This window comes from Pogona vitticeps, chromosome 2 (genome assembly GCF_051106095.1).
Source record: "Pogona vitticeps strain Pit_001003342236 chromosome 2, PviZW2.1, whole genome shotgun sequence".
NCBI classification, from domain to species: domain Eukaryota; kingdom Metazoa; phylum Chordata; class Lepidosauria; order Squamata; family Agamidae; genus Pogona; species Pogona vitticeps.
In genome coordinates, this window is record NC_135784.1 from 24,863,521 (window position 1) to 24,889,291 (window position 25,771).

General features: G+C 44.5%; 1 protein-coding gene across 1 annotated transcript; it reads left to right on the plus strand.

The window, feature by feature from the left end:
- The first annotated feature begins 47 nt into the window (after positions 1-47).
- Positions 48-24,267, plus strand: LOC110070422 (uncharacterized). The gene is made up of 11 exons (XM_078386834.1): positions 48-160; positions 3,896-4,434; positions 7,693-10,536; positions 13,895-14,362; positions 15,190-15,444; positions 17,615-17,710; positions 19,973-20,203; positions 20,401-20,423; positions 21,122-21,240; positions 22,695-22,727; positions 22,951-24,267. Exons 2-11 carry the CDS (start codon positions 4,018-4,020, stop codon positions 23,469-23,471), a joined length of 5,007 nt encoding a protein of 1,668 aa, XP_078242960.1. The 5' UTR covers positions 48-160; positions 3,896-4,017; the 3' UTR covers positions 23,472-24,267.
- The last annotated feature ends 1,504 nt before the right edge of the window (positions 24,268-25,771 follow it).

The window sequence follows — 25,771 nt, forward strand, 5'->3', positions numbered from 1 at the left end:
TGGTGTCTCTCTAGCTCCTCCCACCCCCAAGCAATCACAACTTGATCCCTGGAGCCCACATGGGGATGAAGGGCGGGGCTTTAGCAGCCTTGTTTTTTCCTGCCCTGGAGTGAATTTCGCTTCTTTCGCGCGCGACCTGCTGGTGGTGCAGGAATCGATGGCAAGTTTGTGTGTTTTGTTTTTAAGCTCGTATTTGTTCCGTTCGGTCGGATCCGGTTGCTCTCTTTATTGCTAGTGGACATTGTTGCTCATTTACCCTAATATGCTGAAGTCGACTTCTGTGCGCATTTATTCTAGCGTAAGATGATGGATTCATACGTGCCATGAAATATAGCGCATTTTATTCGCCGTTGAAATTTATTGAGAATTGAAGGGCATGTTTGATGGTGTGTGGGTGGAATTTATGGCTCCGATGCTTCTACAGTTCGGCTGTTACTATCCAGGAGACTTCCAGAGATACAGGACTAAAATTCCCATTATCCTCAGGCGGAGCTTGTACAGTTTTTTTCCGGAATGTATATCTCCACGTCGTGTTGGCTAAAGATTTCGGGTAGTTTTCGCCCAGAAACTACTCCTTAATTTCAGTTCTTTTTGTTTTATTAATTTTTATTCCCATATAAAACTTATTGGTCCTGCGCCCCGGGTTTTCTTGCCATTTTTATATACGCTCTACCCACAGATAGTCTTGTTTCTTCGGGATTATAGGATAGGTTTGGGGGGAGACCTCAGTAGAAACAGATTTTTAATCAAAGTACTGAAAGCATTAGCCCTGTATGATTGTTTTGCCTGCTGAGCTTGGAGCGAGGGTAATTACTCCACACCGTCTAGTGTACTTGGCTTTTGTAACGTCTGAACGCTGCTGGGACGCGCGTTTAGAACCCTCCCTGTGATCAAGAGTCACTGGACTCTTTAGGGGTTCGTGGAGGTTTATTGTCATGCTTCTAAACGTTTCGTGGGTGTTAGGAACGGAACCTTCCCCTATCTGGGATGCTACAAATCCCATCATCCCCAGCATTCAAAGCATTCCGAGGCGGCCAGCTTAGGCAAAAAAGCCTATTTTATATATTTGCTGCAGAGGGTTTCGGGGGCTGCAGTACCTCAGAATCCCTCCCTAGCAGGACCAGTGGAGGTTGAAGTTGAAAGAAATAACTGTACAGTAACTTTCCCAAATTCTGCTTTTGGAACCCCCTCCTTTCTCGTGGTTCTGCAAGTCCCCTTAGGTGTGTTAATTGTTTGATCTTTTTTAGTGACGTGGAAAAGGTAGAAAGAAACATCTACTTCCAACCACTAGGTAATATTGTTAAATTGGCTCTGCCTCGTGGTTTAGACTAAATTTGAATCACAGTTCCCTGATGGAGCTCCACTGGGTTTATGGGTTGCCCTGATCCTCAGCCAAATAGGATCTCTAATATTTCAAAAGAAGGCAATGTGTAGGGAGATGGGGGTGAGTGGGTGGCGCACATGCAAACTACCTGAGATTCTTTGTGTGAGTTGCTCCCTGGGGTATAGTTTGAAAACCACACCTCTTAAGAATCAGACCGGGCACAGGCATCTGTGAATTTTTGGGACATTCATAAGTTTTCTGCTCTGTCCAGAACATGTCGGTTGCATGGCTTGAAGAAGTGGGCGTGATCCATGAAAGCTTGCTGATCGATTGAAGATTTTTAGTGAGTGATCTAATTAAGGTATCATCTAATCCTGGATTTGCTGACTCTTTTGTCTGGGTGTGTGTGCATCCTAGCCATGTACGACTATGTTGGGGATTAGAAAAGTTACTTGTTTGGGCTATAAGAATCCTCCAACCAGCATGGCTGGAAAAAAAAAAGTAAATTTCAGTATTCTGGTAGGTTTTGGATTAAATACTGTGAACAGTAAATTTTGTTTGCTTGTGTGTGTGTGTGCCTCTGCGCATGCTTTATTGCTTATGCTCAGCCTGATAAATAGATGGGCTAGTGTATTGGTGGAGTTCCCAGGTATCAAAAACAGTGTTTCTTTGAATGATTTTGCGTGTGAGTGAGTGAGTGAGTGAATTGTATATATTGTTCATGTGATGTAATGAGAATAAACTCAGCACATGTGAAGAGCTCAATAGTTGTCTCTTAACTAAACCTATGATCCTTTGATTTTGAATAATGTTAACAGCAGCCAGTTTGAAAATGTTTTGTGAAATGCTAATGAGAATTTTTTCAGTTTGGATAAAGAAATAAATGAATGTTAGGTCTGAGCCCGAGAATGTATGTATGAAGAAGAACATTGGGAGTTGATTCATGCCCATACAGTGGGGTCTTGACTTGAGAACTTAATCCGTATTGGAAGGCGGTTCTCAAGTCAAAAAGTTCTCAGGTCAAATCTGCATTTCCCATAGGAATGCATTGAAAACCATTTGATCCGTATCTGCTCTTTTCTGTCCATAGAAACTAATGGGAAGCTGCTATTCCGCCTTCGACCACTAGAGGGGGATACTTTGTTTCTTTTTTTCTTAGGTCAAGAAAGGTTCAGGGAAGGCAGGGAAAATACAGTCCAGGCAGTCCAGTACCAGGCAGTCTGAAGACTGTCTCCCAATCCACTCTCTAAAAGCTGGGAGGAGTGAGGAAGCAGACAGGCACCCTTTTCACTGGCCAACAGTTAACTGAAAGTTCAAATTTTGCACTTTCCCTGCCTCCCACGTGGGGTTTTTTTTAGTTCTTAACTCAAATCTAAGTATGTAAGTCAAGTCAATATTTTCCTATGAGAGTGGTTCTTAAGTCAAAATGTTCTTAACTCGAGCCGTTCTTAAGTCAAGACCCCACTGTACTCTGGGGCTATCTAACTTTGACTGACAACAGCTTTATAAGACTTTTTCAGGACTTTTTTCCAACCCTAGCTGGACCTATGTAATATTCCCTTCTAGCAGTTTTGAAAGAAGTAGTGATGTTGGTCTATTTCTGCACATGTTAAAGAAAAAAGAAAGCTAGTGACACTTCAAAGATTAGCCTTTTTTTGTTTTTTATGCTCCACTTGCCCAGACACAGGAAGCTCATACGGAAATAAATCAATGAGTCTTCAAAGGCATCACAATTCTTTTGTTTTAATTTTTGCTACATATGCTGGTACACTTTGTTGGTCTCATATTCCAGCACAAACCAAAACTTGCTTAGCTTCCAAAATTAGACAAGGTTACATTTGAGGCTAAATTCTAGGACGCTGGTTCTCAACCTTGGGCAACCCAGGTGTTCTTGGACTACATTTCCCAGAAATCTTGTCCAGCACAGGTGGTAAAGGCTTCTGGGAGTTTTAGTCCAAGAGCATCTGGAGACTAAAGGTTGGGAACCAATATCCCATGGCCATGATCGGAAGGAGGGGCAAACTCTCCATATTGTCCTGGATGTGGCAATATGGAGAGTCCCCTTTATTGATGGTCATTTCTAGATGTTGAAGGTGAAAAACAAAATAATCCTGCCTCTTACATAAACTTCCTTTCATTCCAGTTCAATGAATCACCCTGACTCTTGGCATTATGAGTGAATAATTATGTATCATTTTGATTGAGTTGTTGTGGTCTGTTGTTTCTAAATGAGGTTTTAATACTGATTTCATTGACCATTTTAAAATTTTACTTGCTTAATTCTTTTAAGAGGTTATACACACTGCTTTTAGCTTTTAAATATTGCCTTTATTTGTTGTAAGCCATCCTGAATCCTTTCAAAGTGAAAGGTGGGGTAAAAAATATTTTGAATGAATGATGGATTGGGGAGAAAGCAACGAAACCTCTTTTACACAAAGCATATTTTTATATACTCACCAGTGACGCATGTGCCCCCCCCCCAGTTCTCACCCCCTGCCCTCTCTGGAGTTGTGGGTAGACATGCAGATTCGTGTCTCCTTTAGTTCCTCCATTTTTTGTCATTCTTTCCAGGTGAAGACATGTTTTTGGACCTCCATTTGAGAGCAAGGAGAACATCCTGGTTGTTCTTGAACAGGCGGAGCGGCTTCTGAAGGGCAAAGCCGGTGTTCCTGTTGCACAGTAGACTCGAAGGAATGGCTTCTGAGAGCCCCAGCCAGAGGCTTCAGTTGGAAGTAACGTGCCCCATCTGTCTGGACTATTTTACCGACCCCGTGGTTCTAGATTGTGGGCACAGCTTCTGCCAAGCATGTGTGGCGAGATGCTGGAAGGATCCTGGTGCAGGCACGACATGCCCTCAATGCCGCATGGCCGTCGGACAGAACTTCAGACCGAACAGGCTGCTTGCCAATATGGGGGAAATCTATCGGCAGATGAGTTGGTCAACCCTGCAGGAAGTGCAAGGACGGAGGGTGGATTGCGAGCGGCACCAGTTCCCCCTCGGGTTCTTCTGCCAGGACGACAACACCCCGGTCTGTCTGCTGTGTCATAGATCCAAGGAGCACGTAGGACACCAGGTGGTTCCTCTGAGGCAGCTTGCCCAAGAGTACGAGGTCAGTAGCTGTTGTTACTAGCATGGGAAGGGTTCACCTTTGGGGGGAAAACAGTGTTGTGGGGACTGGAATGTGGGCCTGGGATTTGGGAGATGAAGATGCAAGATGCACAGAGTCAAGAGTTTGGTAGGTCTCAGGAAGCCGAGAGTAGAGTGCAGTCTGGCAGTACACAGATTAGAGGTGTGTCGATGTGTGTGTTTTGGACTGTACTGAAGGAACACCCTCTCTTTAGGATACATAGCAAAAAAACAACCCAGCTATTCTTGATACAGTAGTGGTTTAACTTTCTTTTTCTTAGGTCAAGTGGTAGCACTTTCAGCTTCACTCACGCTTTCCACTATTAATTGTTTCCATTTCAGTCTGAGTCACAACCAGAGATATGGGACAGAAAAGTTTTCACCAAAAAATAAAACATTGAAAAAATTTCTGCCCCACATCTGTGAGCTACACCTACCTCCTTTACACACACACACACACACACGCAAAACCTACATACACACACACAGTATCTGTCTTAAAAATTAGCAAGTTTCATTCAAGATGACCCCATTTTTTCTCCCTTTCTGAACCAGCAGGAAAAGGTGATTTTAAAAACACCTGTCCCCCACTCTTGTGGGGGTGGATCCTAAATAACCAACTATGCAACTCTGCTCCTAAGTAGTCCCATTTCCTTAAGAGACTCTCATCTCTTGCATCTGGGTAACAAGGGGGAGTATCTCCTCATTAGACTGGAGTGGCTTGGCTTGGAAGATAGACTCTTTTCTCCCTGGTTTTAGCCACACACACAAAAAAACAGGGCTCTATGTAGATTGCTCATAGAAATACTTGCACAGTCTTAGTAATCCAATCACTCCACTGCCTCAGTGGTGTCACGGAGCCACAGTTTGTAAGATTGAAGTTCTGGGACATTGTGATGAGCTGGGGTCATGACATCATCTGCCACCCCCCTCAGTCTTCCATGGTCTCTATAAGCTTAACTACAATCCTTACAGCAGTTGGAAAAAAAATGAATTTCTTCAGGAACAGTGTTTTTGTTAAAAGTTATTCCTGTTGCAATGCAAAATAATTGAAGGTGGTTTAGTTTTTATCTGAAGCTCAACATCAAAAAAAAAAAACCCTGAAGATCATGGCCACTGGTCCCATCACTTCCTGGCATATAGAAGGGGAAAATATGGAGGTAGTGACAGATTTTACTTTCTTGGGCTCCATGATCACTTCAGATGGAGACAGCAGCCACGAAATTAAAAGACGGCAGCTTCTTGGGAGGAAGGTGATGACAAACCTAGACAGCATCTTAAAAAGCAGAGACATCACCTTGGCGACAAAGGTCCACACAGTCAAAGCTATGGTTATTCCAATAGCGATGTATGGAAGTGAGAGCTGGACCATAAAGAAGGCTGACCACTGAAGAATTGATGCTTTTGAATTGTGGTGCTGGAGGAGACTCTTGAGAGTCCCCTGGACTGCAGAGAGAGAAAACCTATCAATTCTGAAGGAAATCAACCCTGAGTGCTCACTGGAAGGACAGATCCTGACGCTGAGGCTCCAGACTTTGGCCATCTCATGACAAGAGAAGACTCCCTGGAAAAGACGCTGATGTTGGGAAAGAGTGAGGGCAAGAGGAGAAGGGGACGACAGAGGACGAAGTGGTTGGACAGTGTCATCAAAGCTACCAACATGAATTTTACCCAACTCTGGGAGGCAGTGGAAAACAGGAGGGCCTGGTGTGCTCTGGTCCATTGGGCCACGAAGAGTCGGACACGACTTAACGACCAAACAGCAACAAATCTTAAATGGCAATGAAGAATCATTAACTGTACAAAAGACCTGCTTCTCATTTGTTGGTATCTACCAGTGTTTCCTTCTCCCTTATGGGGAATAGGTTGGCTACTATGGGATGAGGATTATTATGATGAAGACTTATACTTGCAAAGATACTATTAGGCCGCTTCTCCACCCAGAAACTTACTTTGTTACATCTTTTCAATAATAAGTTTTAGAGAAATTATATGGCAGGAAAAATAAATAAAAGATACAACATGCAAAATGCAGGAAGTTGGCATTCAAAACATATTATACTGCCCAAATGTAGTATTAAGGATGTTACTCCAAGGGAGAGAGCCATGGGAAAGCCAAAGTTCTGTGTCAGTGCTTTGTCAAATTTAAAAAACACAAAGTATATAAAAACAAGACTTCCACCATGTTTACAAGGTCATCTCCAAAACACACAGCTACCTGGTTTTTACAAACAGGGGAAATATCTCTGCTGAGAAGATACTTGGATGAGAAATACCTAATGGGGTGTGACTCATTAGCAAATTTATTTTATTTATTTATTTTATTTATACCACGCCTATCTGGTCGGTGAGGACCACTCTAGGCGGCTGTTTTTGCCTGTGCTTTGATAGAATTGTTTTAATTACAATTTGTATTGCAATAGAGTTTGTTTTTAAATGAATGAGAATTGTACCTAAGAAAATAACCTTTTACTATGGAAAACTTGTTTGCTTTGTATTTTTGAATTACTGAGCTTCACTTCAGTGTTGTTTAAACAAAACTTTTTCTTTTATTACACTGTTTATTTTTAATCCTACATATAGGAACTAGAGAAATATGTAATAGATGGCTGTGATTTTTAAAATATACTCACGCAAATTTATATATATACTCCCGAGTAAATTTTATATTTTGGCTTTTTAGTTACTCATTTGCCTGCTTGCTAAATAAACCTTTTAAAGAAGAAAAGGATTCGTTTTTGAACTTTTAAGGCAAAATATTACAAGGTATCTAGGAATGAAGATTTAAAATGAATATAACAAGGCACAATATCTTCTGAGACTATAAATCTATTCCTGGTGAGATGTGTAAAGGACACAAATCTATAAGTCTTCCATAAAGAGCCTTTTGATCGGGGATTCATTTTTCAACTTTTAAGGCAAAATATTACAAGGTATCTAGGAATGAAGATTTAAAATGAATATAACAAGGCACAATATCTTCTGAGACTGTAAATCTATTCCTGGTGAGATGTGTAAAGGACACAAATCTATAAGTCTTCCATAAAGAGCCTTTTGATCAGGAGCTTTATAGGAAACATTCTGATTTTCCCCCGTGGAGACCGATTGTTTGTTCTGTCAATTCGCTCCCTACTCCTCTCCTTGCTCATAAGCTTGTTTTGTCACTTTGGTTTGATTTCTCACTTGAAGAGTAATAGCGGACGGCATGATACACTTTAAAATCTTACTTCTGTTTCTGCAGGCCAAAGGCATGAAAACTAAAAAAAGGAAAAGCGGTAACCGTAGGAAGAAGGCCTGTCCCGTTGAGGCTCCATGGTGGAGTGTTGAAGGAAACAGAAGTGATGTGTCTCCACTTCTGGAGCAGGTGATGGAAGAGAAGCAGGAGGAGAAGCCGGATCAACACTTCCAAGTGGATCAGCCGAGTGAAGAAGGTCATGATGGGTTTGCTATCCTTAAAAAGAAGAAGCAGCGAAAACGATATCGCCACCATACAAGAGATAAGGCGCTTGAGGGGGAAGGCCCCAGTACATTATGTAATACGAATTCTGATTATGGTGTTTGCAAGGTGGAGGAGGATCTTAATGATGAAGACAAGGATATTATTCTCCCTCCTGTGGGATCCACCAGCATCCAGAGCCGTCTTGTGGATCTGGCTGGAGGATCAGAAGACGCTGTCTCAGTGACCACTCATCACCCTGCTTCCTCGTTAGGCAGGATTCTAAAAGAACTAGCTGGACAGCCTGTTCAAAGTTGTTCAAAACAAGGGCAGCTGGAGACTCAGTGTTTCCTTCCAGATCTTCCTCTGCTCCCATTTAAGTGCAATCCTCCAAAAATGAAGTCAACTTCAAAGTCAGATCTGCGGGGCTCAGAGAAAGATCGGCGCAGACGGCGCACGTCTTACGTCTGGAAATATTTTACCCACCTAAATAACAACAGGCTTCTCGCCGTTTGCAGCGTATGCCGATCCAGAGTGCGGTTAGGGAGGGAAGGCGGGTGCCAAAGGGTGGGGACGTCTTCCATGCGAAGGCACATTGAATGTCGCCATCCCCAGCTGGTCCCAAAAGGGGACTCCAGAGCCACTCCCACCTTGAAAAAGTCAAGACCAGAAAGGAGTGCCGTGAAGCCTGCAGAACAATTTGAGGGGCAAGGAAGTCTTCAGAACGGGGTTGTCTCCGGGAAACAGATGACCATACCTGAAACATGGACATTCAAAGAGAAGCATGCAAGAGACAGTGTTAAATCCACAAAGCTGAATCGTGCCCTGGCCATGTTCGTGGCTTGTTCTATGCTTCCACTTTCTGTAGTAGAAGATGAGGCTTTCCTTGAGTTCATGGAGGAACTTGACTCTCGCTGGGACGTTCCTAGCCGTCTCCACCTTTGTAACAACCTTTTCCCTGCTCTTGAGAAGGACATTAAGGGAGAGCTGTTGAAGGATCTGAGTAATGCAGGGGCTGGCGCAGTGCATTTAGCTGGGGCCATTTGGACGAGCAAGCAGACCAAAGCGTACCTATGCGTTGCAGCCCACTGGATATCTATGGCAGAAGAAACGTTGGAAAGAAAGAGCGCAACGCTTGCCGTGAGGCTTCTCTCCGATTTATGCCATGCACCGAACATTGCTTGTACGCTGAAAAGTGTTGTTTCTGAGTGGCTGACACCGTTGTCACTGGAGGTGGGCTGTGTATCCACCAATAACAGCTTGGATCTCTTGAAAGCTGTACAGCAGAGTGGAATGGACCACGTGCTGTGCATCACTCATTGCCTCAACCTGGTTCTTCTGAAGGCCCTCAGGACCGCTCCCCCTGGAGTCAAGCATATCCTAAACCTCGCTCGAACTCTGTCGGTACATTTCCGGCAATCATGGGCTGCAACGGAGGCGATCCGTGTAATACAGTGTCAACATGGCCTCCCAGAGCACAGATTTATACTGGATGTCAACACTTGCTGGGAAAGTGCGTTACGCATGCTAGCCAGGCTTTGTGAGCAGAAGCTTGCCATTAACGACTACGTGGAAAGCCAAGGAGGTCTGTTGGGCTTCTCGGTGGGACCGGATCACTGGTCCATCATGCAGGACCTGGTTGACCTTCTGAAGTTCTTCAGCGAGTTCGTGGCCATCTTCCAGTCAGAACGGGCCACGTTTGGAAAAGTTTTGCCCATGCTGCAGTTTCTGGAGGCTTCTGTAAAAAAATCTGGAATGGAAATGGCCAGGAAAGCTGGAGGTATGACCCAGAATCTAAACCCAGCTGTTGAGTTTGCTCACCATCTCGTGGCCCAGCTGAAGTCCAGCAAGCACCTTGCTTCCATCCGTCAGGACAATCGGTACCTTGCGGCAACGTTCTTGGAACCGCAAATTCGATGCAGTGTTCGGGCTAAACTTGTCAACGCCGTGGACCGTCCGTTCTCGACGCTTCGGGAGTACCTGCTTCAGAAATGTCTTCATTATCACGAGAAGGGACATTGTTTCTTCCCGTTGGGTGCCAGACAAGGAACATCTGAGGCTGCCTCACAGACGGAGGCACCTGCCTTCATCAAGCAGGAAAACGGGAATGCATGGAGCCATACGTTCAAAGCAAAATCACGTTACACCAAGTGGCTTTTAGATTTTGGAATTTGTACCACCGATGACGGTGAAGATCTTGTGCCTGTCGGTGGCCTCCCCCAGCAGGACGCCTACAGCTTAGTTAGATGGGAGTTGGATGCCTATATTCGGGATAGCTTCTCTGGGAAAGTTTCTTGTCCAGAAAACAATCCTCTCCTGTATTGGAAAGCAAAAATAACAGCGTGGCCCTCCTTGGCGAGAGTGGCTCTGTGGCATCTCTCCTGCCCTCCCTCTGGCGTGGCCTCTAAACGCGTGTTCTCAACAGCTAGGAACGTGGTGCCGAAACTCAGGACTTCACTCACGCCAACGAGTGTGTCCACGATGGCATTTATACGAGCCAACAAGTTGTGGATTCCGAAACAAGGTCGTCCTTCGCCGGCAAACCATGAAGTGAGTGTGATGCCAGATGATGGTGGTGACCCAGACTCGGAAGAGGAAATGATTTTGCTGGAAGAAGACACGGAAGGAGAGGATGGAAGGGATGAGATCTAGATCATGAACTGGTGTGGGGCAAAGGGATGAAAGCTGGAGCTGGTGGGCGGCACAATAGATTTGTCTGTGTTCCTCTGGTCCTGTTGATGGTGCATGCAAAATACATTCTGATTCATTTCTAGCATTTCATGCTATTCTGATATCTGAAGAATTCACTCATGCTCAAATTGAATATTTTGATGTTTTTCCAGGTATAAATTGTCATGATTTCAAAGGAACTTGGTTCCTCGTTGTTTATCGTCTTGTGTCAATTTAACGTCCTGCAATAGGTACATCAGGAGGGGGAACATTGGACTCACTAGGTATTTTGGCCTATAACTTCCATCATCCCCAGCATGGCCAGTGGAAAACAACTGGCCCAATTGAGCATCTAGGGGCCCAACCATTCCCTTATGCCTAGAACCATTCAGCAAAGCTCTCTCCCATAGATGCCAAGCATAAGCAATTTAGAGGTGGTGAGGGGAGTCCAATAAAACTCAACAGAGCTTACTTCTAAGTTTACACCTTGAACGTTGTACTCTTCTGAGCCTCACGGGAAAACTCACATGACCTCAACTCTATCTCTTAAGTTCCTGACAGAGGTTTTCATGAGTCTGATATCGACAAAATCTGCTGATTATATGACAACTGAAGAACATATCTAATATCAGAGTTGACCAGTGGTGCTATAACAGTCCCTGTAGCCACTTGACTAGAAAATTCTCATTTATCCACATGAACCAATGAAGGGTAGATCTTTTGTAATGCTAATGGCTCCTAATTACCCCTTCAAAAGCAAGACACTCAAAACATTTTGCTTTACAATAGGGATAGCTTACAAAAAAAAAACATTTTTTGGGAAAAACCTGCTTCTGTCTCAATTACTGTGAAGATTACAGGTAAGCCCAAAGGAAATGAGGGGGAGCCTGGAGTGGGTGGTAGTGTCTGGCAGTCAGGAAGTCCTAGTGCTTTGAAACTCAAGTCCTGCCCTCATGACTTATGAACGGCCCTACTTGCGAACAATTCAACTTACGAACCCGCCCGATAGGGGAATAACATACTCGACATACAAACTTCCCTCGAGTTAGGAACAGGAAAAAAGTGCCACCTCCCTCCCCTTAGAGGCTTCTGGAGGGGGAAAAAAAAGGTCACAAACCTAAAAATAAATAAAGTCACTTACCAGGCCTTGGAAGCCCCCTGAACTGCAGGAAAAAGCAGCAAGCAGCTAAAAGCCAGCACCCAGCAGGGAGCCTGGCAGCCATTTTGTGGTCCTCTCCCGCCTAACAGCTGATTGGCTGGCTCCCAAGAGGCTTCTGGAGGCTTGCTGGGCACATAAAAAGACTGAGGAATAAAGCTGGAAATAAAATATTGCTGCTTTTCCCTTGCCCCCGGGAGGCTTTTGAAAGCGGGGAGCTTTATTTCCCTGCCTTTTTAGGTGCTGAGCAAGCCTCCAGAAGCCTCTTCAGCGCCAGCCAATCAGCTGTTGGGCAGGGAGAGGAGCACAAAATGGCTGCCAGGCTCCCTTCTAGGTCTCCGCTTTTAGCTGTTTGCTGCTCTTTTTCCTGCAGTTCGGGGGCTACCAAGGCCTGGTAAGTGACTTTCTTTTATTTATTTTATGCTTCTGACCTCCCCCCCCATAGGAACACGTTAATTAATTTTCAATGCCTTCCTATGGGAAATTTAGTTTCGACTTATGAACGTTTCGACTTACGAACAGACTTCCAGAAGGGATTAAGTTTGTAAGTCGAGGGCCCACTGCTATATTGTTTGTCAAGGAAAGGAAAGCAGCTGACCTCACATCCTGCTTTCAGACTTCCCCGAGGTTACATTTGGTGTGAACAGAATGTTGGGATTAGACAGACCTTGAATCTGATCTAGCAGGATGGCAGCAGAGCCGGCCCAGGACTGGAGTGGAAATTGTCCCTTATACCAGCACTGGCAAAATGGCCAATGCCCTCTGTTGCCATCTGATATAACTCTGGATCTGGGCCATTGCTTCCCAACTTTGGATCCTCAGATGCTGTTGGACCACAACTCCCAGAAATCTTAGCCAGCACTGCTAGTTAGTGACTGAAAGTTTCTGGGGGCTTTATTATGTCTAAGAACATCTGAGGACCTAAGGTTGGGAACCATTGATCTAGATGCAACTCATTCCCAGTTCATCCTGACTGAGGATCATGAAAGTATGACTTGGTGTGACACCCGTGAGCCGGGTCGTGAGGTGATGCTAGGAGTGCCGTCTCGCCCAAAAGCCTCCGTGGGCACTCAGACAGCCCCCAAGCCGTTCCCACCCTGGATGCTACACCAGTCCGTTGACACAGTGGACTTGGAAAGGGGGCTGAAGGGGTTAAATATAGCTACCCAGACTCCTCTGGTTTGGGCGGGAAAGGGGGCTAAGGATCCTGAGGAGGGAGCGGCAGGGGGAGTCAGTCACCGATGGGCAGGGGAAGAAGGTGGATGGGAATGGGTGTCCATCCAAGACCCCTGATCGGGCAAATGAGAACAGGTCTGTCTGACTAAACAGGAGGCAGAAGAGAGAAGGAGGAATGAGGCTAGGGTCCGCCCCTCTTTTTGGGGAGAGAGAGAGACCCAGGAGTGGCGGAGGAAATTAGTAGAGGAGAAGAAAAGGGTAGAGAGGGAGAAAGAAGAGAAGACCAGATGGCATCTGGAGGAATTGAGACTGGGGTACTATCCGGACCTTGGGAACACCCCGGGGCAGAGACTCGAAGAGACGACCCCATTATTAACAACGGAGCGAGAAGACTTCGATCCCGAAGAACCTTCACAGGTTCAGGCCGGTCCATGGGCGTCGAAGTCAAGTAACCCGTTCGACGAAGATTGGGTGCCCCTGTATGAACCGTTACTTTAGCAGGAGAAGTTTGTTCCCAAGTTGATTGACATTTCTATCCCTTTACCCCAGTTAAATAAAGAAGATAAGTGGTTTTGTTCAAATGCGTCTACGGCTTTGTTTGGGACGGGGGAGGTGAAGAATAGCGGACCCTCACACTTGGAGAGACAAAAACTCAGCTTTGCTTCCAAATTTCTTAGAAAGGGGGCCTTTTTGTTGTTTAAAGTTTTTGACCATCAATTTTTCTGACCACTTCATTAATTTAGTTTTTACACCACCCTGGTATAAAATTTCCATTTTGTGTCTGGGGAAGTGAATTTTCTTACACTGGATATTTTTAGTGGATTTAATGAAAATATCACTGCCTCTACCCTTGGATTATAAACTGTCTCTTTAAAGTGCTCCAGCCGGGAACCATTACTGGGGTAAACTGACTTGTAACTAGATAAGGTGTAATAAGACTGCCCGTCCCTGACTGCCCGGAAGGAAAATGAGCTGGTATTGACAGAGAAGCAGGAAGTGTTTTGAGTTGTGAAAGTAAAAGTCAGCATTCACGTGAATCAGTTGACAGCTATGGCAGCAAAGAGTTATTTGCAGAATCTCTACAACGAAGCAACCTGCCCACTCTGCCGGGACTATTTCAAGTATCCAGTGACCACAGAGTGTGGCCACAACTTCTGCCAAGCCTGCCTGACCCAGTGCTGGGGAGAATCCGCTACCGAGGGCTTCTGCCCTCTGTGCAGGCAAAATGTCCAGCAAACCTGCCTCATCCCAAGCAGGGTGCTGGCCAACATTGCAGAAAAACTGGCAGCTGAGGAGAGCAATCTTCAAGAAGGAAGAGAAGCAGAAGGAAAGTTGAGCATCTGTGAAAAACACCAGGAGCCCTTTAAACTCTTCTGCAGGGATGATGAAACCCTCATCTGTTTGGTGTGTGACAGATCCAAGGAACACCGAGACCATGAGGTGGTCCCCATGGAAGAGGCGTCTGAGTACAAGGTAGGAGGAAATCCCCCCAGTTTTTGAAGGAGAGGGGAAAGGCCTCTAGTTATGGAGTCCTCCTACTGGATTCTCTGCAGGGAAGAGCTGTCCGGTTCCTCAAATGTGGGCAGCCTTATTGTCCTGTTATGCACATTTGTACGGCTGTAAATCAAGAATGAGGAACATCCTTTAGTCGAGGACTGAATGAAATGTTTGAAACATGGGGAGGGGCATATTCAACACAGTTCTTTTGTGTCATCAAGTTGCTTCCAACTTACAATGGCCCCAAACAAGGTTTTTCCAAGTTAAAGCCATGCCCCGCTTTACGATTACCCCGTATAACAACAAATCCGCTTCACGACGATGTTTTTGTGATTGCACAATGATGGTTTGAATGGGGGTTTTCCGCTTTGTGATGATCGGTTCCCTGCTTCGGGAACTGTTTCGCTTTACGACGATCAAAAACAGCTGATCGTCAGGTTTCAAAATGGCCACCGGCTGAAGAAAATGGCCCCCCGCTGTTGCTTAGGGATGGGTTCCAGTGAAAATGGCCATCCCTATGGAGGATCTTTGCTGGACGGTGAGTTTTCAGCCCATTGGAACGCATTGAACGGGTTTCAGTGCATTTCAATGGGCTTTTTAATTTCGCTTTACAACATTTTCGCTCTACAGCGATTTTGCTGGAACGAATTAACGTCGTAAAGCGAGGCACCACTGTATGTGAGATGTTCCTATGATTGGGTTCACACAAGAAACCTTGGAGTTTCTCTTAGTCCAAAAATTAATTGATATCTAACCACTGTGAAGGAGGCAAAGCACACCCTAAGCTTTTATTTTTGCCCCAGGATCGGATGGTTAGCTGCCTCGACAATCTGAAGAACAGGGAAGGGAACATTGTCGAAGAATTGGCAGCTGAGGAAAGCAATCTTCAAGAGGGAAGAGAAGCAGAAGGAAAGCCGAGAATCTGTGAAAAACACCAGGAGCCCTTTAGGCTCTTCTGCAGGGATGACGAAACCCTCGTCTGTTTGGTGTGCGACAGGTCCAAGGAACACCGACATCACGACGTGGTCCCCATGGAAGAGGCTTCAGACGAGTACAAGGTAGGAGGAAATCACCCCCCGGGTGTTGAAGGAGAGGGGAAAGCCTGTAGCTATGAATGTCTCCGCAACCTACTTCTGTGTAAGATAGAACAAAGTGGGATAGACAGAGCAACTAACTGCCAGATGGATTTGCAGCTGGCTGACCAACTATACTCAACATGTGGTCCTCAATGGAACCACTTCTACGTGGAGGGAAGTGTGCATTGGGGGTCCCTCAAGGTTCTGTCTTGGGCCCCGTGCTCTCCAGCATAAATGACCTGGATGAGGGGATTGAAGGAGGACTCATCAAATTTGCTGATGACACAAAGCTGGGGGGAATTGCTAATAATTTGGAAGATAGACGCAACCTTTAGAACAGGCTTGTCCAACCTGCGGCCCGAGGGCCACATGCGGCCCAGGTCAGCTCGTAATGCGGCCCAGTGCAATTTTTTATTTTTAAAGAAATTCAAAAGCTTCAAGTTACACTGTTGGCGCTTGCGGCCGGGGCACGTCACAACAATAGAGGGGGAGAGAGGGAAGGAAGGAGTGGGAGGGGAGGGGACGGGGGGGCTGTGTGACTGCATTGTGCCATCCCCGTCAATAGGTGGACCCCCTCCCGGCCCCATAAAACTGCGGGAGTCGAAGCTGGCAGCCTCTGCTGTCTGAGATCGCAGCTGCCAGTAAGCGCGCTTGGAGCGGGGCTGTGGAGGACAGCTAGGGCTGCCCCCCCCCATGCAGCCCAAACCAAATTTATGTGCCGCCCAAACCAAATTTTCATGTTCTAATGTGGCCCAGGGAAGGTGAAAGGTTGGACACCCCTGCTTTAGAAGGATCTAAACAGATGTATTTGCGAAGGCTTTCACAGCCAGGATCTAATGGTTGTTGTGGGTTTTTTGGGCTCTTTGGCCATATTCTGAAGGTTGTTTTTCCGAACGTTTCGCCAGTCTCTGTGGCCGGCATCTTCAGAGGACAGCAAGGTTGGTTGAAGATGCCGGCCACAGAGACTGGCGAAACGTTAGGAAAAACAACCTTCAGAACACGGCCAAAGAGCCCGAAAAACCCACAACAACCATTGATCTAAACAGACGTGAACATTGGACCCTATCCAGTAAGATGCAGTTCAGTGATGGGAAAAGTAAGGTCCTGCACTTAGGCAGGAGAAACCAGATGCTCGGGTACAGGATAGATGGTACCTGGCTCTAGAGTAGTACCTGTGAGAGGGATTTAAGTGTCCTGGTGGACCACCGCCAGCAGTGTGCTGCAGCTGCCAAGAAAGCCTATCAACAGGGGGATAGCATCAAGGTCACAGGAGGTAATAGTACCCCTCTATACTGCGCCGGTGAGACTGTACTTGGGAGTTCTTGTGTCCAGTTCTGTTCACCACAAAACAAATAAGACATTGAGGGCCTGGAAGGGGTGCAGAGAAGAGCAACAAAGATAAGGGAACTGGAGGCTAAATCTTATGAAGAACAACTAAAAGAACTAAGTATGTCTAGCTGAATGAATAGGAGACTGAGGGGAGACAGGAGTCTTCCAATAGCTGAAGGTTTGCCACAGGGAAGAGGGCATCGATGTATTCTCCTTTGAGCCTGTCGGTGGGACAAGAACCAATGGTTGGAAAATCATTGGAGGGAGATCCAACCTGGAAATAAGGAGGAATTTCCTGACGGTGAGAACCATTAAGCAGTGGAACACCTTGCCTCCCGTTGCTCTGGGTGCCCCCTCGCTGGAGGTTTCCAAGAAAAGATTTGACAGCCATTTGTCTGGGATGGGATGAGGTCTCCTCCCTTGGGCAGGGGGTTGGACTAGAAGACCTCCAAGGTCCCTTCCAACCCTACGAGGATTCTATGATTCTCTTGTCATTCTACTCCAGTTCCTCAAATCTGGGGCAGCCTAATTGTCCTCTTACGCACATTTGTATAGACGTAAATCAAGAATGAGGAACATCCTTTAGCCGAAGACTGAATGAAATGTTTGAGACATTGGGAGGGGCACATTCAATACGGTTCTTTTGTGTCAAGTTGCTTCCAACTTATGATGGCCCCAAACAAGGTTTTTCCAAGTTATGTGAGATGTTTCCATGATTGGGTTCACACAAGAAACCTTGGCGTTTCTCTTAGTCCAAAAATTATTGACATCTAACCACTATGAAGGAGTCAAAGCACATCCTAAGCTTTTATTTTCTCCCCAGGATCGGATGGTTAGCTGCCTAGACAGTCTGAAGAACAGGAAAGCGAAAATTTTGTCATCTGAAGCAGACGTGGCTAATGAAAGTCAAAATATGCTTGTAAGTACCATTATTATATGGAGCAGCTTGAACATAAACCAAACCACAAAAATGGTTTTCTGTTGCCAGGTCAGAGTGTCTGACACCTGAACCTCTCCCCCTAAGAGCCTTACAGAACTTTATAGACCTCTAGTGGAAAATCAGCAGCCTGTATTCATCACAGTTCGCATTTATCCAAGTTAAGCATTAATTCCAGAATGACAACAATTTCCAATCCTATCAAAATTCATCTGGATGTCAAGATGTAAGTCTTTACATTGTTACAATAATTCAAGGCAACATCAGCTTGTCTAATTTTACAAGCTTTATTCGTCTACATTGCTTCTACCTTCCATAAGCAAAAACATACTTCAAAAAGGAACAAATCAAAATGAATTGAAAACATGGTTACAGTTGTGAGAAAAACTATAGCCATAAATGTTGGAAAAGAAATTCATCCTTGCAACTTGTGAAATACTGTGACTACCATCCAGAATTCTCATACCTATGAAAAGTTGCAAAGAAAGGTACAATTGGAAGCAAAACTGAAGTCATATGCAGTATCTAAATCAAGTTACAGCGGTGCCCCGTATAGCGACGTTAATCCGTTCCAGGATTAACATCGCTATACGGAAACATCGTAAAGCGAAATTAAAAAGCCCATTGAAACGCATTAAAACCTGGTTATTGCGTTCCAATGGACTAAAAACTGGCAGGGACAGGGTGGGTGGGGGATCCAAACTAGGGAGTCAAGAGGCAAAAGGAACAATAGGTAACTTTGGTCTTGGAGTTCAAAATGAAGCAGGGCAAAGGCTAATAAAGTTTTGTCAAGAGAACAAGCTGGTCATCACAAACTCCAACAACACAAGAGGCGACTCTACACATAGACATCACCAGATGGGCAATACCGAAATCTGATTGATTATATTCTCTGCAGCCAAAGAGATGCTCTATACAGTCAGCAAAAACAAGACCTGGAGCTGATTGTGGCTCTGATCATCAGCTTTTTATAGCAAAACTCAAGCTTAAACTGAAGAAAGTAGGAAACACCACTGGGCTAATCAGGTATAATCTAGACCAAATCTGATATGAATACACAGTGGAAATGAAGAACAGATTTAAGTAACTAGATTTGATGCACAGAGTGCCTGAAGAACTATGGATGGAGGCTCATAACATTGTACAGGAGGCAGCAACAAAAACCATCCCAAAGAAAAAGGAAATGCAAGAAAGCAAAGTGGCTGTCCAATGAGGCCTTACAAATAGCAGAGAAGAGAAGGGAAACGAAATGCAAGGGTGATAGGGAAAATTACAGAAAATTGAATGCAGACTTCCAAAGAACAACAAGGAGAGACAAGACCCTGATGTTGGGAAAATGTGAAGGCAAGAGGAGAAGGGGATGACAGAGGACAAGATGTTTGGACAGTGTCATCAAAGCTACCAACATGAATTTGACCAAACTCTGGGAGGCAGTGGAAGACAGGAAGGTTTGGCATGCTCTGGTCCATGGGGTCACGAAGAGTCAGACACAACTTAACGACTAAACAACAACAAAATTGTTATATTTCAAAACTGCAGTAGCTTGCATTCTAAAAATACTTGTGACCGGCGCTTTGAGATATGACCGGAAAAAAGGCTCCCTCCTTTCCTGCCCTTTTTTAAACCTTAAAGGTCATCTTAGGTTAAAAAAATGTTCCCCCCTAGTGGAGAGATTAACCGCTTTTGCATTAGTTCCTATGGGAACTAGTGCTTTGAGATACACCCAGCGCCTTGAGATACAACCAAAAAACGCCTGGAACGGATTCATCGCGTTTCAATGTATTCAATGGTGCTTTGAGTTACGACCAACTTGAGTGACGACCATCATCCCGGAACAAATTAAGTTCGCAACTCAAGGCATCAATGATCTTGCTTCTTGACTTGGTTGGAAAACAGGCCAATTATTTCACAGTGAGTTTTAGTAAACTGCAGCTCATTTTTAAAGCCCAATAACTTCAGGGCTGTATTTTCTACACCCTTCTTAATTAGTTAAGCACTGTAACAACGATGAGCCATCAGGTCAATTCTGAGTTATGACGACCCTTTTCAGGTAGAGAAATATACAGAAGTGATTGATCCTTCCCTCCATCTGGGGCCACCCTGGGACTGTGCAGCTTGCCTGAAATGCACAAAATTTCTCACGTCAGTGGGGGAGTGGCACCTTGCCTTCTTTTAAAAAAACACATTTGTGGAAACCATATGTACCCAGCCATGGTGTAGCCTGCATTTCTCTGCCTGTTTCAGAAACGAATAGAAATCATGAGTCAAGACACGAAGGCAGAAGTAGAGGAGCTCTGCCAGATTCTGGATACAGAACAGAAGGTACTCCTGGGTAGCCTGGAAGAGCAGAAGATGGAGATTTCAAGGAAAAGTAAGGAACAGCTGGACAGATTATCAGAGAAACGTTCTTCCTTGGAGCATCTCATCCAGGAGATGGAGGAGAAGTGTCAGCGGCCACCAAGTGAACTCTTGCAGGTAAATCCTGGGCTACGTATGCCCCTGAACATATAAGGAAACAAAACATGAGAAGATTGTAAGCTTTGTAGTGATACCTATAAAAATTTGAAATCTTTGAAGACGTAAACCTCCATTGTTTTGAGAGGACCTCTAAAATTGTGGCTCAAGGCAGACATTAACCTCCTCCTCCTTTTTTTCTCTCTTTTGCTTTCTAGGATGTGAGAAGCACCTTAAACAGGTCTGTAGCTATCACTCATTTCCCTCTCTCTCTCTCTCTCTCTCTCTCTCTCTCTGTCTCTCATCACAATGATGATTTAATGTTTTTACTTTTTAACCTATTTTTTAAAGACAATGGTTTAAAAAATTTCATGTCCAATAACTTTTAATGAACGAATGATGTTTGTATCTTGTTTTAATTTTGTGATTGTTTTAAAGATTTGTGGGCCACCCTGAATCCTGCCACTTGGAAGAAAGGCAGCAGAATATGAGATCTAGATATAGAAATATAAGTAATTTTTTTAACATGCACTTGTATGATGCCTTTCTTCCAGGTGGCAGGATTCAAGAGAGCTTGCAAATCACTAAAGCAATCACAAAATTAATTCTCAATCCCTCCCTCTCTCCCTCCACCAGGCCAGCCGTATCCATATCTTGCCCTCAGTATCATAAACAGTCTGTATGTTTCTTAGTGTGGGCTGGTGGGGGACATGAGTAGGAAGGGTGCAGTGTAACTCCCATCCTGCCTGGTGGTCTTCCTTTCGGTTCATTAGCTTGGTCCATGTTGGAACAGAAGGCTGGGCTCGGTGGACCCTTCTGGGTCCAGTCCAGTCCCCCTCTTGTTCTTCTCTTTTCCCTTTTTCCTTCCAGTTCCTTTATTTCCCTCTTTCTGACCATTCGAGGTTAGATGGTGAGTTATCACTATTTCCCCTTGACTAGGTGTGAGAAGAAAGAGGACACCAAGGATCCTGTGGCTTCTCTTTGTCAACTGAACTGGGGGATCTGGACGACCTGGAGTGAAATTTCCCTTCTAAAGAGTGTCAGGAAGCAAGTGCAAGGTAACTAAAGTCAGCGGCCAGTATTCTGATGGGAAAAACAAATAGGAAGCAAAGCATGCTGCTTATTAGAGGTGGGGACACTGTATTTGTATTCATATACAAACACGAATATCCCTGCACAGCTGGACTTATCATAGAATTGTCGTAGGGTTGGAAGGGACCTTGGAGGTCTTCTAGTCCAACCCTTTGCCTAAGGCATACCATCCCAGACCTCATACCATCCCAGACAGATGGCTGTCCAATCATTTCTTGGAAATTTCCAGTGATGGGGTGCCCACAACATTTGGGGGCAAGCTGTTCCACTGCTTAATGGTTCTCACCGTCAGGAAATTTCTCCTTATCTCCAGATTGGATCTCCCTCTGACGAGTTTCCACCCATTGGTTCTTGTCCTACCCTCAGGCGCAATGGAGAATAAATCAATGCCCTCTTCCCTGTAGCAACCCTTCAGATATTGGAAGACTCCTATCATGTGTGGGAGCGGCTGGAATGATACGCGAGGCTGCCACCATCGCCAGACATGGGAGTGGACAAGCAGGCTGCAGGATCTGGCCCCTCATTAAGTCCAGCTGTTCAGGAATATTCGTATACAAATACCCACATCTCTACTGCTTATATACTGCCCCATTAAAGCACTCTCTGGGTGGTTTATGCAGGCTACACATTCCCACCCACCCCCAAACAAGCTGGGTACCCATTTTATTGACCTCGGAAAGATGGAAGGCTGAGTGAACCTTGAGATGGCTACCTGGGATAGAACCCCGGGTAGTGAGCACAGTTTGGCTTCAGAACAGCACTTTAACCACTGTGCCACGAGGCGTGCTAGAAACATTCTAGTACAGAGCTTGGAAGCAATGAGTTATTTTGGTAATGTCTTACATTTTTCTGTAACAAGGTGAAACAGAGTTCATTTTTTTACCTGTAACAACAGGCTATAACTCACTCCTTTTTCAATGTAATGAAAACAAGTGCCTTCCTGTTTCTTTACTGCTAGTCTGATCAGTGTGTATGTCGATGGGGCAGCTATATTTCAAGTGCCAAGAAAAGTGTTGTTTTTTAATGTGTTTCTGTGGTTTTGTGATAAACAGAATTGGCAACTTGAGGAAACCATCTGGTAGAGTAACACACTCTTTCTTCATTCATCATTACTAAGGTGCTACCATTCCTACTACTGGTACATCTACAGAAAAGTATATGAAAATGTTCAAGTTTCCAATTCTGTTTGTTGCATATTGATAAAACTGTAGAAATACATTAAAAAGCAGAGAAGGCGGTCCTACTATAGTTCGATCAAATGGAGAGGCTATGAATAACTGCATGGCACCATATTTGTTCTGTTCTTATCCTTTTTTTAGTTTGTCAAAGTTAATTTTTTTATTTTGAGCAGGATTTTGAATATGCGTTTTGGAATAAAATAATGAACGGACCTAATTTTGGTTTCCCTTTTCCTCCTCAGACATGCTTTTAAAAGGAATTCATCTGAGTAAAGGTAAATTTGGAAGATCAATTGTATGACCATTTATGTAAGAGGGCTGTGGGGCTCCCCTCAGAAGAATGAGCTGCGTTACAAATAATACGGGGAAAAATGAGTGAGAAGTGACCATTTACGCCAGTAAATCCCCGATTTGACAGGGAATGTAATTACAGAGGTGGGTTTAAGCTTAAATGAGTTTCCTAGTTGATTCTGTTCTCTTTTCCCACATCCCATTCAGCAAGCGTGACTTTGGATCCAAAGACAGCTCATCCCCGGCTTATTATCTCAAAGGATCACAGACATGTGAAGGTACAAGAGGCACGTCAAGATTTACCCAACAACCCAGAGAGATTTGACCAGTTCCCTATCGTGCTGGGAATGGAGAAGTTTTCCTCAGGCAGGCATTACTGGGATGTCCTTGTGGGACCCGAGGTGCAGTGGGCTGTGGGGGTGGCCAAGGCGTCTGTGAGGAGAAAAGGTGCGGTTGCTTTTGGTGCTGTTGAGGGGATCTGGGTTATAGGGAACTGGAGTTATGGGTACCTGGCTCCTAACCACCCCGACTATGACCTTGTGCCGGCGAAGAGGAACCTCAAGAAGATCAAAGTGTTGCTGAATTATCAGGCAGGCCAGGTGGCGTTTTTTGATGGGGAGCGAGCAGAGTTGCTTCACACCTACTCAGAAGCTGAATTCTCTGGAGAACCTGTATACCCTTTCTTTTGGCTAGACGAAAAAGCCCAGCTTCAGCTTCCTGTCAGCTGACCACCATTTTATGACAGGACCTTGCCGTTACGACTCTCCAAGCTGTAACACTCAGTCAAAAACAGTAAACATTGGTTCATCAAAAGCAATCTACAGACTTTAAGAAAAAACTTAACCCAGTACTTTTTAGACTTTCTGTTGTCTCCTCTTATTTTTGATTATAACATAATTGGGTTGAGAAAATTTGTACTACTTCCTTCTCTTCATGTTCTACATGGCTGAAAATATGGTGGTACCTTAAAGACTGTTATATTTTAATTTGATCTTTATTGGACAAGTCCAGTTCCTCAAAAGCTCACATTAAAATATAGCAATATCTGTGGTGCCACACATTTTTGTCTTCTTTATTTTCCTTTTTTTTTTGTTTTGTTTGGCCTGATATTGCACAGACTAACACAGCTACCTCTTCTAAAACTACTGGAGGTTGGACACTGTCATGGCTATCTTGACTTCGGCTGTCACAGCTCTAAACAAGGACTCATGTTGTGTTGCACCCAAACCAGATTCTCCTGCCAGTAAGATTTTTTTGCTTCCTGTATTTCTTTTGCCATTTACTTTACCTTGCCTAGAGGAAGTTGTTGCTAAGCAGAGGGGGGAAATCTCTATTGAGTAATCCGCCAGAATGTTTTAGTTCTGTTTTAAATGTCTATTGCTCAGTTTGATTTGTTAATGTAATGCATTTGATTATGCCATGTTTGTTTTTGTTATAGTCTGTGAACCACCACATTGGTCAGATGGGTGTTATAAAAATCAAACAAATAAAATACTTTACATTTCTTGTTGCATGTTCAGCACATTCTGCTTTGCCCCAATTATGTAACATTTCAGTGACCCTAATAAGTCTTTTACCAGGTCTGGATTTCTGTTTTTATTTTTATTTTATTTTTTTAAATATTGTATTTTTAACAAAGGGTAACAGGAAGGAAAAAGGGATTGAGGTTAAGGGGAAGAGGAGAAACAATGACATACTAACATCCATTCTATACATATTGCCATATCAAAATTCCAAATTGCTCTTTTTACTATTTTCTGCCTTGCAGTTTTAAGTTCTCATTTTAATGCATGTTCTTCAAGCAATGTCTAATGACTCAAGCCATTTGTGAATAGTTAGTTGGACTGTGTTACTTGGCCTGTGGTGTAGATGTTTGTATTTTTAGTGGGGGACTTTTAGTGGGTGGGGAGTTTTGGGGGATTTTTTTTAGTGGGTGGGGAGTGTTTGGGGAATTTTATGTGTGTGCATGTGTCTGGTCTCTGGATGTCTGTGAATTTCATTGTATGGGTATACAGTACTGTGTATATACAGTGGTGCCCCGCATAGCGAGGTTAATCCGTTCCGGATTAACCTTCGCTATGCGGAATCGTCGCTAAACGGGTAGGGAAAATGTATTGAAACGCATTAAACTTAGTTTAATGCGTTCCAATACCTTTCTTACTTACCCGTTCAGCGAGGATTCCAATTGCCGGCAGCCATTTTCACGCCCTCGCTAAGCGAGGGCACGGCGTGAAAACGGCTGCCGGCAGCCATTTCCGGGCTTCCGGCGGCCATTTTGAGCCGCCGAACAGCTGTTCGGCGGCTCCAAAATGGCCGCCGCAATACCCGATCTTCGCAATGCAGACCCTAATAAGTCTTTTACCAGGTCTGGATTTCTGTTTTTATTTTTATTTTATTTTTTTAAATATTGTATTTTTAACAAAGGGTAACAGGAAGGAAAAAGGGATTGAGGTTAAGGGGAAGAGGAGAAACAATGACATACTAACATCCATTCTATACATATTGCCATATCAAAATTCCAAATTGCTCTTTTTACTATTTTCTGCCTTGCAGTTTTAAGCTCTGTCAGAGGCAGGCCATGTTAACTGGGGCAATCTTTCCTCCCCCAGCTACAGATAAACTTTTGGACTTTCAAAAAGGGAGAAGGGCCCAGATGGCCTGTGACTGTCCTCTGTTTTAAGAGATGGGCCATAAATGCCAAATGGCTAGCTGAAGAAGAGCAAGTTGAAACCAACAGGCCTGCCTGGCTTTTGCATCATCCATCCTGGGAATTTGGGACATTACAAACAGCACAGAAGTGTGGGAAGTGCCCACAAGAATCGGAGGCACAGCCTGGAAGAAGACTGATCAGCGAAAGCTGGCTATTTGCTCTCTCTCTCTCTCTCTGTGTGTGTGTGTGTGTGTTGTATATATTCTAATTTATATATGTAACAGCCACCCTCAAACCTCAGAGAGTGGTTGCTACTTCACTTTAAAAACTCTGCTGCCACCAACTTATCCTTAAAAATCAAGAGAAGGACAAGTGTAT

What these genes read in the sequence shown, in the direction of transcription:
- LOC110070422 (XM_078386834.1), top strand. Translation starts at nt 4,018, where the DNA reads ATGGCTTCTGAGAGCCCCAGCCAGAGGCTTCAGTTGGAAGTAACGTGC. An exon ending in ATGAAAGTCAAAATATGCTT is followed by an intron (nt 17,711 to 19,972) that starts GTAAGTACCATT and finishes TGCCTGTTTCAG; the next exon opens with AAACGAATAGAAATCATGAG. An exon ending in TGTCAGGAAGCAAGTGCAAG is followed by an intron (nt 21,241 to 22,694) that starts GTAACTAAAGTC and finishes TTTCCTCCTCAG; the next exon opens with ACATGCTTTTAAAAGGAATT.